At 41.4% G+C, this 14,888-nt stretch overlaps 1 protein-coding gene across 5 annotated transcripts in view; it reads right to left on the bottom strand.

The window, feature by feature from the left end:
* Positions 1-14,888, bottom strand: part of pard3ba (par-3 family cell polarity regulator beta a) — a 137,173-nt gene that overhangs the window by 13,781 nt on the left and 108,504 nt on the right. For all 5 annotated transcript variants that reach the window (XM_025062718.1, XM_008325477.3, XM_008325476.3 and 2 more), the window contains exon 23: positions 1,826-1,905. In XM_025062718.1, coding sequence (XP_024918486.1) covers positions 1,826-1,905 — 80 coding nt within the window. The remainder of the gene's footprint in view (positions 1-1,825; positions 1,906-14,888) is intronic.

The following is a 14,888-nucleotide window of genomic DNA, read 5'->3' as shown; positions in this document are numbered from 1 at the left end:
TGCTTTCTACGATTCTTTGGAGATTGACAGCTCTCACAAAACTTATCTGCAACACAACGATATTTATTTAGACTAATATAACTGACAAACTTTTATCATAAAGTGGCAGACAAGAGTTGAATTACTGCCACCTATTGGCTCCATATTGTACATGTAAATATCATAACCTGAACGTTTCACAGCCACTATTAATATTTTTGTATTATTATATTAAAATGATACTTCATTCGTTCTTTGAAAAAATACTGGAAGGTCAACTTAGGTATGGTTCTTTTTCCATACTGCTCCTTTAAAAATGTTCATTGTTCTGCATTAGTTTCAGACCTACAATTTCTTGGTGAGCACAGATGAACTGGAGCTCAAGCTAAGGGTCAAGGCTCCCTCATTCAGTCCATCTCCATTTATGTTAAAAGTGGGCTCACATCTGCATCCCACCGCTGCTCAATCATATTCCCCCTGGTCTCTCCCACAGATTCTCTGGATTTCTCCTCCTCTAATGTCTGGGCTCCCTGGTGTCCATCATATCAGGCTGGGCAATAACCCATGAAATGACTGTTCTCCTCTTCTCCCCCTCCTCTTCCTCCTCCTCCTCCCCCTCACCATCCTAGGGTCCCCTCTTTTCTCTCTCACTACACCCTTCACTTCAGCATTGGTCGATGAAGTTTACAGACACACCGACTGGATTTTTGCAAAATACTGTGAATACGGTGCAGTTCAGTTACACTGTGTGTTTGTGCTGAGTCACTGCCTGGAAAAACAAGCTCAGCTTGAACCTAACAAAAATGTGAAGGTAATTAAAGGTATAGTTCTAAATTTAATTGCAAATTATATTTGACTTGAAGACTGTGACTGCCAGCAGTGTCACCAGCCAGTTTATAAAAGTTAAAATAATAGGTTTTATTGATATTTTCCTCTCTACAGTAACACTCAAGAACATAGAGAGATAACAATGTTGAACAGCCAGATTCTGAGAGAGGATTCAAGGAAGGGCAGTGGACTGAGGTTCCTGACCTCGCGTGGTAGTCAGTTCCAGATTTGGAGAGCAGAGGCGCCGGGCTCCGTTCCCAAAGGTGGTGAGACGTGTGGAGGGAACAGTCAAGTGGATAGAAGCGGATGAGCTCAGAGTACGAGAGGGAGTGGCAGCACGGAGGAGGTCAGATAAATATGGAGGACTAAGGATGTGGACAGCCTTGGATTTTAACAGGAGGATTTGTTGAAGTCGTTTTTGTTCCAGTTGTAAACTAGCTGTTTTATCTAACTGTTTGAGCCCTTTGACCTAAACAGTCCATGGGAAAAAAACACTCATTTTGTACAATGGAAAACAAACTCTCTTTTTATATTTAAATATGTTACTTTGTCACTTCTGTGTCTGAAACAATTTTACCTCAGTAACTCAAACCCACTGTGGTAGCAGAAATTAAAAACAGATTTATCTTTATGTTCGTTGGATTAGTTACATTAGCACCTCTTGGTTCTTGGTGAGAACACCTTCCTGCTCATCAACCTGGTCTCTGGATGTTAAAGTCCATTCACCGCAGCACGTGTTAAAAGGAAAAAGCCTGTGATGCATCTCCAAAGCTGCACACTGAAGCAGGATGAGTGATTCCCTGTGCCTGAGACCTACTCTTCAGAGAGCGTCACTTCTGTTCCTGGGACGAGTAGATGGTCCCGAGGCAAACACTCCAGATTTAATTATAAGCTCAAAAGAGGATTAGTCTGTGCTGTGTGTGTGCGTGTGTGTGCGTGTGTGTGTGTTTGTTGGTGGTTTTAGAGAGTTATCCCCTCATTTCCTGCACCAAGGAGAAATAACACACAGCTGTCTCACCTGGGCTGTGAGCTGTAGTGACGATTGTCTATGTCTTCGTATAGATGACCGCGTCGAGGTTCTGCCGCTCTCGGCGCCATCTGTGAGGAGACAGAACACAAGTGCTGTTAGCATATTTATATAAGATACGGAGGCGTCTGATGTCGTGAAGGTTTGTTTAAAACACACTTCTGTAGTCCAAGTTTTAATTTAAAGTTTGGGTTAAAATGAATCTGATTGTCTCCGAAACTTTGAATCAGAAAATAATCAAAGGCAGAGTAAATCCAGCAATGCCTTCACTGTCCTAGGAAAAAGACATTTGTCTTCTACTCAGTTCAGTTCAGTCTAAGATCAAACTTAAACTGAGCAGCAGGTCAGTGGTACGGTTCTGGAACGGGGTTCTCTACTGTGTGGACAAAGAACAAACAGTCATTGTGATCTGAGAGATATTTGACTTTATATTGACGGAGGAATTTCATTGAAATATCTGGAACAGGTTTTCACGGACATTTTCCAGACATTCAGTCACTGCAGCTCAGAGAGTACCTAATGGTAAAAGTTTAATGAAAAACCTTTAAAAAAAAGAAAGAACCCTCAACCCCTGAGGGCTGAGACCAAACCTCCTCAGACTCTACGTTCAACCTCAGAAAGAATACAGTCTCAAAGAATGACATAAAGCATGAGCCGCCTGCAGCCTTGTGGGTTTTGGTCAAACACAAAACAAGATGAAGGAGACGCTGCTCGGTGCCACACATGTGGTCACATAAACACATGCAACATGTGTGTGTGGTTCATGAAAACACAGTGGTTATTTTTGAAAAGAGAAAATTACATTCAGAGTGGGGCTCAAGGAGTAGGTTGACCCCTGTCTCTCATCTACACACACACACTTCAGGAAGTGATTGATTAAAGGCATGCCCATGCAGGCCCCTGGATAATTCTGGAGAATTTGGTTGACTTTGTCTTTGTCTTCTTGCAAACTTGACTGTGGATTACAGGCATCATGTTATTGCGGAGGTCCGTAGTCACAGCAAGGTCAGGTTTCCCCTCCCTGACCTCTTGTTCTTCCTGAGTGAGTGCTTACAGATGGGCGACAAATTTAGGAAAGTTCAGGAATCAAAGGCTCTAAGAAAAAAACAGGAAGGATACTTCCGTTCATCAGAGCCCGTGGACTTGATGTTTTCGTGGTCTTGCAGCGGTCTTTTGGATTTACAGATTTTATTAGATGATAAAGTTGGAGATGCGATTTGACCGACCAAGGATTGAGGATTGTGTTGATGAAGTTCTCAGTAATGTCTTTTTCCAAACCTCAAACCTGTCTTTACTCCAGGACCATCTGTTGCCCTCTTTTTAGTTACCTTTAGTTACTGAAAAACCACAAAATCAAGGAAACTATAGTATTTTTCAGGCATTTTTGTCCTTAAATGTTCTTCAGTCCAAACATTTTTTGAGTAAAGAAATAATGACAACAGGACTGTCTTGGTTTCTTCAGTTCTAAGAGACTCTGGGAAATTCTGGTCTTTAATCTCAGTGAATACCTGAGAAGAGCGCTGTTACAGTCAAACAAAGGAGACGACCACGCCCCATGTGCTGGTTTGTTTCTGCATTAATGTGTAATGTAAAATCATAGGTTTTCTCTATGGACTATTCAATGGAAAATACATTTCAAAGTAACACTATTTTTATCAGTTTTTATCAACATAATTATCAACATGTTGTATTTTTTTAACCTGGTTCAGTATTTACGGCTGCAGCTTGAATTAGTTACCAACATCAATCGAAACAATTGGACTGGGACAATTGTAAAGATCAGATTGACCTCACTTATAAGAATATCTGTTTCCCTCTGTGGTACAGCCCAGCTAATCACTATGACTGTACGTTGGTGTATAATCAGCCTCTTTAAGTCGGTCATAGCCAACATCATTGATTTTTTCCTTGGATAGTGAACCTGATCAGTCTATGGTGGAGGGCTTTTTACAAGGATAACACACACACACTGATGGTCTCCCACCTGAGACCCTGCCTTTCACTGTGACTAATGTCTCCTTTAGTTTACATTATGCATCTCTTTGCATAATGTAGGCTACACACTGTCGTCCAAAGACAGAGTATTTACTTCCTGACATCATATTAAACCTGCCCACAAAGACACACATGCCCTTCATGTCATAACATTAACTCACTCACACACACACACACACACGGGCACCGAGCCACTTTAGTGAATAGAACAGCCGCTGTGCCCCAGCCATGGCTCTGATGGGCTTTTACGTCCTGGCTCCCATTCAGAGAAATTAGGGCTGCCTACATTACAGAGACATACTAATGATATCAGGTCATGTGGCACTAGTGCTGCTGCTGCTGCTACTGATGCTGATGCTGCTGCTGCTGCTGCTTTAACAGGCAGAATGAGTATATGCAAAACAGAGCTATGGCCAGTTCACTCCCTCATTTCCACTGTTCATTAGATCCCGAGGTCAGACTACACATTATGAACCATTTAAAACCATGTGACAACAGACCCAGAGTTTCTGATCTGTCGATAATTAAAAGTCCGGCTCCCAGAGAGACTACGGTTAGAGACGTACCCTTCCAGGTTGTAACACCAGCTCATGTTTCGTATGTTTGTGATATGTTGAAAGCAGGTGCTGTGCCTCAAGGCTCTCTTCTCGTTCCCCTTTTTCTTTAACCTCATCCACGCTCTACCATGGGCAGATGCCTGGTTTAAGTTTTTTTATTATTATTATTATACTTGCTAATGACAGCAGCTCTAAAGCTCACAGTTTCAGATCCAGTACCATGGTGTACCTCGGTATAGTCTTTTCAGAATAGCATTGCTGAATGTGCCGTTTCTTTGGTTTAAATATAACAAACGTCTGATGTGCTAATTCACCTTTCTCTACAACAGGATGAAAGTCTTCTCTTGTAAACCCGTGACTCTCTTAACTGTGTTCAGAACTCAGCTGCCAGGGTTGAACCCAACCTTGGCAGTAAGTCACCCGGACATTTATAGTCCTTTACTGGCTCCAGGTTTAGTCTCTTATCACCGTGAAAACTCTGGCAACCGTTCCCTCTCTCATCTCCATACAGACATGCAATCATAGACCCAACTTCAGTCTTCAGGCTGCAGTGCTCTCCTGTCCCTATAGCAAGCCTTGACATTTTTGGGTACAGCTTTGGTAACATAGGAGAGGATGTTCATTTAGACAGCATTTAGACAACACTCCATTATTTTTAGCTACATATTTGACAGAGAAATTTAGAAGTGGGCATTGTCTAAATTTGACTTTTCATGATGCATGTTTTTTCCCTAACTCCTAATTCCTGAATCTTTTTACAGTAATATACAAATTTAAAAAATATTCCTTTTTACCAACACCGTGCCTTTGGTTGTTGCTCTTTTTATACACCACATTTGGAATTTTACCAGTGAGCCTCTTCCTTATTTGTGAGCATCTGTGCCTGACTCAGACTCCTGGCTGTTTACCTCTGGAGTTCATCCATACATGTGCCTCAGTCAAACTGGTGATTGCTTGTTTATGTACACATTTCTGCACTGCCATTAACATACAGTAGACGTGACAGCAGGCATGTGTTTGACCAGTGTGTGTGTGTGTGTGTTCATAGCGGTCTAATGTGTGTTTGACTGATGAAATAGAGTAAATAGCCCGTGTTTGTATGTGAACTCACAGCCCCGGATCTAGATTACAGATAATTGAAACTGTATGCTCTCCTTCTCCCTCAGTCTCCCCCTTCTGTCTGCCTCCTCCCTCCATCCCTCTACCCCACGCTGCCTCCCTCCTCCTCTTCTGCCTCCAGGCATGGTTTGTTTAAAGCCCTTTGTATTGTTTGAGCCTCAGACTGTGTCCAGTCTTGGGCAACTAAACTCAAATCTATCTGTTTCTCTACATCATTGGTTTGAAAAAGCTTTTTTTTTTCTAAACAAAGAGGACGAGGGGAGACGGTACCGACCAATGAATGTGTATTTGCCTCAGGGATGTAACGTATGGATGCAAATTCTTTGCAAATTTGAGCTCTGACACATCAGGAAACCTGCTAAATAATAGCCCCGAGAATAATAACACCAACATGTGTGAACATATTTACCATGCTGCAGCTTTCATCTGAAATAGGGGAAACACCAAGAACCACTGCTCTACATGTTTTGACAGCAAACAACCAGCTTGTTTTTACAGTGTAGAAGACGCTGATGCTACTGACAACAACATCAGTTAGCCATGGTTTACAGAGTCAGTTTTAAGAAATGTTATTAGCATAAGTGAAACCAACCACCTCTGTTTGTCTAACACAGAACATCTGCTCGTTACCTACAGCAGATGTACCAGTCAATTAATGAGCGTTTGGATGGACAGGATTTGTGGTTTTTACAGATCTTAAATAAAAAGTATTCATTTCAAATGTCACATCATTTTAATCAATTTTTTCATCAATTGAACACACACACACACACAGAAAATCAATCGTGTGGAAGCTCATTTCCCAAAAACTGAAAGCCCGCTTCAGGGCCACATGATATTCCTTAGAATTCTGTAGTGTCATTATGGCAACCAGCACAACAGACTGTATGACATCAGATCAACAAATCATTTTCCCAGACAGAATATAAAATTGCCATGAAAATTCAATATAATTACAAATTTGTAGTCTGCCAATCAACTTTAATCATCATTTATCAGTCAACCAATAAACTTTAGCTGAAAAATATAAGCAGCCAACATTGGTCCTGGCTAACTTCACCTTGTGCTCAATTACGTAAGAGGGTTTACTTGCACAAGTAATAAAAAAAAGAATCCCATGTTTCTATGATGGACATGGTCTGTTTGTCTGTCTGTTTGTTGTCATGACTGTTTTTTCCTAATGCAGTCTGTGTAGAAGACTAAAGCAGTCTTAATTCTTAAAGACTGAATTCTAAAAAGATTTCATCTTTCAGAATCAATTTCGTGCAGAAACACCATCATTACGTCATTTATAACCACAACTCCAGAAACCTGAGCTTACGTTTTAATGTATTATGCAGACAGTAGCTGACACCGGGCCAGACTCTGTGGACTCCATGCCAGACCACAACACATGCACACACTCCCACACACAGAAAGACATGATGGGAAATTTCCTGCTTCTCATCACTGTCAGGTGGTAAAACTAAAAAAACTTGACTTAACTCTGAGCTCAGCGCAGCTCGGTGCAACATTCATGCATTTGCATGTCATTAATGGCTAGACATTAGATTCAGCAGATCTTCGTGCTCCTGCTTTTAATGTGTTTTCTTTTTTTTTTTTTTTTTTTTTTTGTTGACTCTTTTGCACCAGAAGGAAAGGAAACGAGCTTTGGAGCATCTAAACCGTCTTTGTTATAAAGTATATGCAGCAATTCAGCAGCCGGCGAACGCTGTGACAGAATGGTTGGCACGTGTGCTGGTGTGAATGAGCAGAAAGTCATTTTTCCATTTTTCCAAATGAGAAAGCGACGCCTTGACAGTGCCAGATGATAAGCATTGGAACACAACACACCAATCAACTCTAGCCGCACAGCTGTCGCATTCATCAGAAAGTATTGCCGGGGCTCAGGAAATGAATTTCCTTGGAGCACTTTGGGCTTTGCAATAATTTTTTTCAATGTTCATATATACAATGATCCTGAAATGACGCTGGAAGTGCTTTGACACAATGTCTGAGCAACGCTTTCAGCCCAAGACTGAGAGGCTCAGATTTGCCTTCTTTTTTTTTTTAAACTACTTTCCTCTGCCATCTCTTTTCAAATGACATAATTATCCTTCTGCAGGGCCGGCTATTCTTCCTGACACCCATCTGTCCATTCTTATCACTCCATCCTGTTTTGGCCTGGCACCCACATCTCATCTCCTGTTGGCAACAACACTCCTGCGCCTTGGTACAGTTAAGTAAAACACCAATTCTGTTTCTTTTATTATTCACAAAAGCATTGTAAGCAGGAAAAGGAGATTTTTTTTCTTTCCAAAATTCACCAAATCCACAGGTACAACTAAAGCATCCCTTTAGTTTGGCTCACGTACGCCTAAACAACGCATGATGGAAATGGATGATGATGTATGTCTGTCAACTTTGGTTTGCTGGCAGTTGAACTTGAACAACTTCCTGTTTCTCTTCCTGTCAGACACGTTGACCAGGCTGCACCTGCTCTTCATCACACTTCATCACAGGAGACAAAGACAACAGTAAACATCTCAGCCCTGCATCGCTGCCATCAAGAGTTTTCCCTCACATCATATGCACCACCTTTCTCTCAACTCTCTTTAAGTCACACAGAGTGATTCTAACCACGGACTCCTCCTCCTCCTCCTCCTCTTCCTCCTCTGTGTCCTTGTCTCTCTTGCTCTTCCCTGAGGAGCCACACATTCCTCTCCTCTTTTGTTTTAAGTCACTTAATTTTCATGCTGCACAGGAGCTGGGTGGAGAGCACCCCCTCCCTCCCCCCTCCTCTTCCCCATCTGGGTCGACCGAGGCCTACAGGGATTTATTTGGTGTCTGTCTTTATCCCCACAGTCTCCGTCTCCGGCCTACAGGCAAACTGTAGAGTGTGATCTGTCTGCTGGTTGATAGAAATCTCCCATTCTCCTCCTCACTCCCACTCGCCGCCTCACACTTCAAAGCACGTCACCACGCTGTGTTCCACTTAAGAGGAGGAGGCGTGCGTGTGTGTGTGTGTGTGTTTCCTTCCCCTCTCTGTTCAGGTCGGGCTTTGTCACCTAATGACAACTACCTGGACATAGTTCTGTACAGGTGTGTTTGTCACCTGAAGGTTTGCACACGGAGACACAGAGGAAGCTTTTCAAATACAAGATTTGAGCAGCTGATTGGGCCGAGAACACAAAGATGATCCAGTCTTCTTCTTCTTTAGGTGTCACTACAACAGATCACTGGCTTCTTTTCCTCCTGCTACACCAACCACCAATCAGCTACGTCCGCTTCAGACTGATCTGCTAAACACATTTTCAGGACTCATGCTCATTCCCTAAACTTGACTAAAATCATCTTTCTAAAGGACCTGATTTACTGAAGGAAGACATTTGGACAGATCACACTTAAAGACAAACATTAAATGGTCAAAAATCTCCTGTTGGCTCAGAGCTACATTATGTTTCTAAATTAATCTTTGTTTATTGACAAGTACTGTAAACATGTTGCAATTATTAAGAAATGATACTGATGTAGAATATATACAGTAGTGTATATGAGTGAGTTCATTGGAAAATAAAAAATCCTCAGACAAAGCAGAGAGTGAAACAGAGAGTTTTACAGTATGTTGGCCATATGTTTTCACATGGCCTGTTGAGGTCATTGTACGGAGTGAAAAAATTCCCTCTACCCACACAGAAACCCACAACCACACACACACAAAAGACCAGATGAAGAGTGAACCTACTTGTAAACTACACACACAGGTCAGGAGTTCAGGCCTGGAGAAAGGCTAACAATGAGTACAATTACACACAGATTGGACTATTACCAAAATGGACTACATTCCAGTCTGAGTGTTGCTAACCCCTGGATCACACACATATATATGTATATATATATATATATATATACATATATATGTGTGTGTGTGTGTGTATTCCATCTGCTGCTAATGACCTCACACAGTAAGCTCAGTCCAGGTGTGTGTGTGTTTAGTGTACATTGGGGACGGGATAACTGCTTCACACACACACAGATTCATGATATGATATAATCTTGTGTGGGATTTGAGGAGGATGAAAACAGCTCTTTGACTTTTGTGTTTGTTGTTGCTCACTCTGCTGGTAACCATGGCAACGATACATTTCAGCACAGTGCACGTTTAGACTTAATGGCTCGGCAATAAACAGACACATAATTGCCAACAAAACCTAGTTAGCGCAAGGAATCTGATTCAATATTTTAATTTGGTTTTCATTAAGTGCGGCTGCATTCAGACCTGATGATAATATTGTAAAAATTAGTTTGCGAGATCTATATCCCTAAACGATCCCATATTTGTTAGTATTGTAAACTTTTAAACTTGGTTCTTTGCCTACTTTTATGACCTACCAAATTGTCTGCTGTGATTCGTGTGATTTGCGTAAAAACATGGTCTGATTGGCTGCTCTTTCATCATGGATTCTAAAGCAAAAGCAACTCTGTTCAAGTTATTTCTGTAATTTTTCCAAAATGTTGTCATTTGCCATTTGCATTTGTTGTAAAAGGATTCTATTTTTTTTTCACTAACGCTGTGTTTCTGGGTAAATAAAGGCCATAATTGTTAGTCAAATTACATATTTGTAGCATTTTGCCTTCAGTGTCCGGGACTACAGCCGGTAAAAGAAAATGATGATTTTTAGCTGACAGACACACACCGGAGGAGCTGCTGCTTAATGGTACAAACAACTGTAAATCTATGAAATAAGACAGTCTGACACTTTCCTGAATTTAGCAGCAATCTCTTAATATTCACTGACATCACATCCTTCTTCACTGACTGAAGACAAATAATTGTTTTTTTTATTTACCACCATTGTGGGTCTATGGAGGCAAAGAGGAGAAATACAGGTAGAAGAAATTCAGGCAGCAGGTGGTTGAGTAGATTTAAATCAATGGCTTTTTTTGTTTTTAATAACTGTGGAAATGAGTCACCAAGGCAATTAACCAGTGACTCAAAACTGATAAAAAGTGCCGGCTACATTCTTTCAGATGAGGATTTGCAGTTTCCCCACTGCCAGCTGTGTAGAAATAAAATGTTTTTAATTGCCAAAGATATGCACTACTTACACTTCTTCCTGTTCCTGGAAATCAATTTTCCTTCAGAATATTCATTAGGCATCAGTTCCTGATAATGCACTCGCGAACATTTAAAGGTATTAGCAGAAAATTCAATTAAATCTGCCGTGCAAAACATAAATTTATCTCACTTCGTTGGAGACTGTGTCGCTACAATGAGTTGAAGTTTTTTTTTCCAACTCAACAGCTGAAAGGGAGGAACGGCGTTTGCATCGCGACTTTCATTTTGTAATTATTGTCATAAACCTGACATTACTGTTCGGCTGAACCGTCGACGCTAAGCTTCTCCCGACTGCCTCGTTGCTTCTCTGTTATTTCCCGTTTTTAAAAACAGTAGCCCTCTGCAGTAGGTGGTTGTTGAGGAATATTCTGGGCTGTGTGATTCAAACACTTGCTTGTGGTGGAGCCCGTGCAATTACAGAGGCCAGAATAGAGCTGAGCCTGGTCCAGGGAGTCAGGGACCGACAGGCAGCCTTTAATCAGTGCTGGCTTTTACAGCTGAACGCAGCTCGGTAGGTAAACGACATCCACTCTGCACGTGTGCGTGTGTTAGTGCGCACGTGCACAGCATTTGACTGCTGTGCAATCAGGTAATGTCATAGGAGGTCAAGAGTCGGGCTGTATCATTAAAGGTCCATAAATAGGGGATAGATTGAATCCGTATTGTGTCTTCAGTTCATACTGACAGTCGACTGCAGCGGCTGTCTTCTACAGTTCAGAAGTGCAGTGTGATTTATTATGTTATTCCAACTAAAACTGTCAACGCGTCAGTCTGACCGATTGTTTTTGATAAGGTGTAGAGTTAAGATTGGCTCATTTGGAATGTCTGTTTGTAATGTTGCCAAAGGCCTAGACTGCTGGGGGCACTCCCATGGTGCAATAAGCAATGTCTATTTTTATATTTTATTCATTTTTAATTTTTTCTTTCATTGATGAACTCTTGAATTTATTAAAAATCAAATTTTTTGCAAGGGGGTCCTACAAAACTGCTCTCGAGTAGATTTACACGAGAAGCCAAACTGTGTTAGACCCTCATTTTCATCAGGGTTGCAGGTCACAAGCCAATCAGTTTCATTCTGTAAGTGTGTTTATAAAACATGTTTTGAAACAGTCTTGTATGCCCGTAGACTCTGGTCTCTGGTTCAGTAAAGAACTTCCAGAATATATTTTCTGCCTTTGTTAACTTTGTCATATTTGTTACCAAAAATAAACAGGTCACACCACACCTGTAGGGGGAGCGTGTGGAGACGGATCTTAATTGTAGTGGAGAGTTAAAAAAAGGATCTGGCCTCCACGTCTGCTCAAGGACGTTCCTCCGAGCAGGGACTGTTACTTCCTCACTTCAATCCATTCCTTCAGTTCTGTTGCTTCCACGTGTCTTTTCACAGCCTTCCTCCCATCTGTCTCTTCCTGGTGCTAAAGCAGCCTTCCCCCTGTTAGATCTGCTGCTTCTCATTCCTCTCATCTTGTCCTGAAGGCTTGTCTTCAAGTCTTATTTGCTTTGATGCTGCTCTGCATCATTGTCATGTTCTCCGTGTCCCCCCGCACCCTCATATAAACAAACGCGGTGAGCTCTGTGCTCGCTGCGTCTTGTACCCACTTCTGATCCTTCTGCTACTTCCTCATCTCTTTGCTCACCCTGTCTTTTGTCCTTTCTCTCCCTCTCTGTCCCTCCTTTCCTCCCTCTGTTAGGGCTCCTCACCTGACTTTGAAAACAGCTTCGCTTCAGGCGACACAACTTTGGTGGCAACTTTTTTATAGATTGAACACACGATTCTGACAGCGACGTTCACCTCAGCTGAGCTCTCTGTGTTTGTCTGTGACAGGTCAGTGACAGGTCAGTGGACACAGTCAACAGCCAACACTGTCCAACGTGACTGTCTTTAATCATCTGGGATCACTGCTTATCATTGCTCTACAATCCGTACAGCAGCATCGTTGAGGACACCAACACGAACCTGACACGTTCAAATTCCCAGGCCTAGAGTTGACACCTAATGGCAAAGGTGTAACGAGGAGCTTAACCAGGGTTAATTAGCTGAAGGACAAACTGAAAACGAAGCAGATTCACCTCAACTTCTGTTCATCACTTTCTCTAAAATGACACTGATTTATTTTATTCTCTACTGAAGTTTAGCTTCAGCGTCTTGGACTGCTTTTAAGTAATATCTCTGGCTCAGTTTTGGCACTGTGAGGAAGAGGTTAGCTACAGCTGATTATTGCAGGTGGAGAGTTTTTCTCCTTCTCTCTTTTTTTTCCTTGTCTGGACCGATATTTCATTTTGTTTTTCTTCCATTTTTTTGGCAAATGTATCTTTTTTTTTATTATTTAGTTTTTTTAAACTCATTTCTATCTATTCTAGGCTAAGTTTTGCTGGTAGATTGGGGATTGTGGATTTAGCTGTTTCTCTGAAAAAGTTTAGCTTTTTCTTTAGTTTTCTAATCATTGGTATGATACTTGATGTTTAATTAAATACATATGAATACAAGTATATACGTTTCTGGGCAGTATTTTCTCTTAATCTTAATCTGTCTGAACAAAAAATGTTTTCTGGTCTGGTGTCTAGAAAAGGACGGTGAAAGGACAACAGCGTTTGACTCATCAGACTGGATTATTTAACAAAGCCTTCCCAGCAACAGCAGTTAAAAAAAATATTCACATTGAAATGCATTGTTCAACAACAATCACATCACAATGATTAACGTTTTTGGATTATTTTCTTAACAAAATTATTTTTCATGAATTTCTGCCCCTGGGTTTGTGCTCTAAGTGCAAAAAACCACAGGGGTTTGGTCCTGCAGCCGTGTGTGTGTGTGTGTCAGCCATCTATCACAGTGACAGGCTGCTGCGTGTTTACTTAATGATGTAGGGGTTTATTTATGAAGTGATGGCCAACGTGTGGGAGGGTAGAGGGGGAGAAAAAGTGAGGGAGTGAGGCGAGGATTGAGACAGCCTGAGGATGTGACATTAAAATATCATCAAGGTGATGGATGTCCACAAACACACACACACACACACACGCAACATTAGGGAAAAATACAAAACGCAGCTGTGCAACGGACGACCAGTCCTATCTGGACTTATTTGTGTATATCTGTGTGTCTGTGTTTTCTATAATGACAAAGAGTGTAGTGTCATGTGTGTGTGTGTGAGAGAGTGTGTGTGTGTTATTTATTTTGACTTCTGTGTTCACTTAGGTGTCACGTACTGCCTCTGTTTGCCATTCACGGGGTAATGACTTGAAGATAAGATGCATGAGTATTGTGTGTGTGTGTGTGTGTGTGTGTGTGTGTGTGTTTCTCATCCTTTCTCTCTTGTCACACTGCACCATGTTACTCATGGTCAGCTGTAACGCACATGCACCAGAGTTACATCACAGTAAACATGTCGTGCTCTCCGTGCAGCGGGGGAAATGAATGTGAACATCTGGAACGTTCTGCTGCAGCAGGAACAGGAAGTGAATGAGTTCTAGTGAAAATCAGAAATTCAGAAATCAAATTCTGTGGAAAGTTGAAAGTCACTGAAAGATGTTCTGACACGTGTTTTTCTAAACCAAAGTCTAAAGAAAAATAATCTAATCTTTAGCCACTAGCTAATGTTTAGCTACATTGATGTCAAATTTTCTAGCTATGTTTTAATAGGCTTAGCTCAGATATTAAGTTTTAGCCAGAAAAAAAAAAAAAACACATTACACAGAACATTTCACAGAACTAAGATGTGGAGTTTTCTTTTTTGGCCAGTTTGTGTGAGCTTTTTCTTTTGGTTTAATTGTGGTTTAGTTTTTAGTTACTGTTCTGATGGTCATACTGGCAAATTGTAAGCCTTTATTCATCATTATTCTCTGGCAGAAGAAGAGAAGGTGACAGTGTCTAAGAAGTCCTGGTGTCCAACCCTCTGAGGAACACACGGCGTCTGATTTAAAGGTCGTTCCATATTTAACCCTAAAGTACAAAGAAGTCCTTAAAAAGGAAAGTGCTCGAGTACTTTTATGGCTTTAATTGGCCATCAGGACATTACAGGCGGCCTGTCATGGGCATATATGGACAACACAGACAGGGAGATTGTCATAATTACAAGTTTGACCTATCAGCAGACAGAGAACAAGGGAGGGGGGCAATTTAGAGGCAGATAATGGTGAAAGGAAAGGACATGAAGAAAACTTCACACAAAGACACAAAGTAGGAGCCAGTAATACCCACTTCAACGTCTCACACACACACACACACACACACACACACACACACACAGACAAATCAACACAGACATGAATAGACATTGGTATAACA

The sequence above is a fragment of the Cynoglossus semilaevis genome, chromosome 14 (assembly GCF_000523025.1).
Source record: "Cynoglossus semilaevis isolate Cse_v1.0 chromosome 14, Cse_v1.0, whole genome shotgun sequence".
Lineage (NCBI taxonomy): Eukaryota > Metazoa > Chordata > Actinopteri > Pleuronectiformes > Cynoglossidae > Cynoglossus > Cynoglossus semilaevis.
This window is presented reverse-complemented; position numbering and strand designations above follow the sequence as displayed.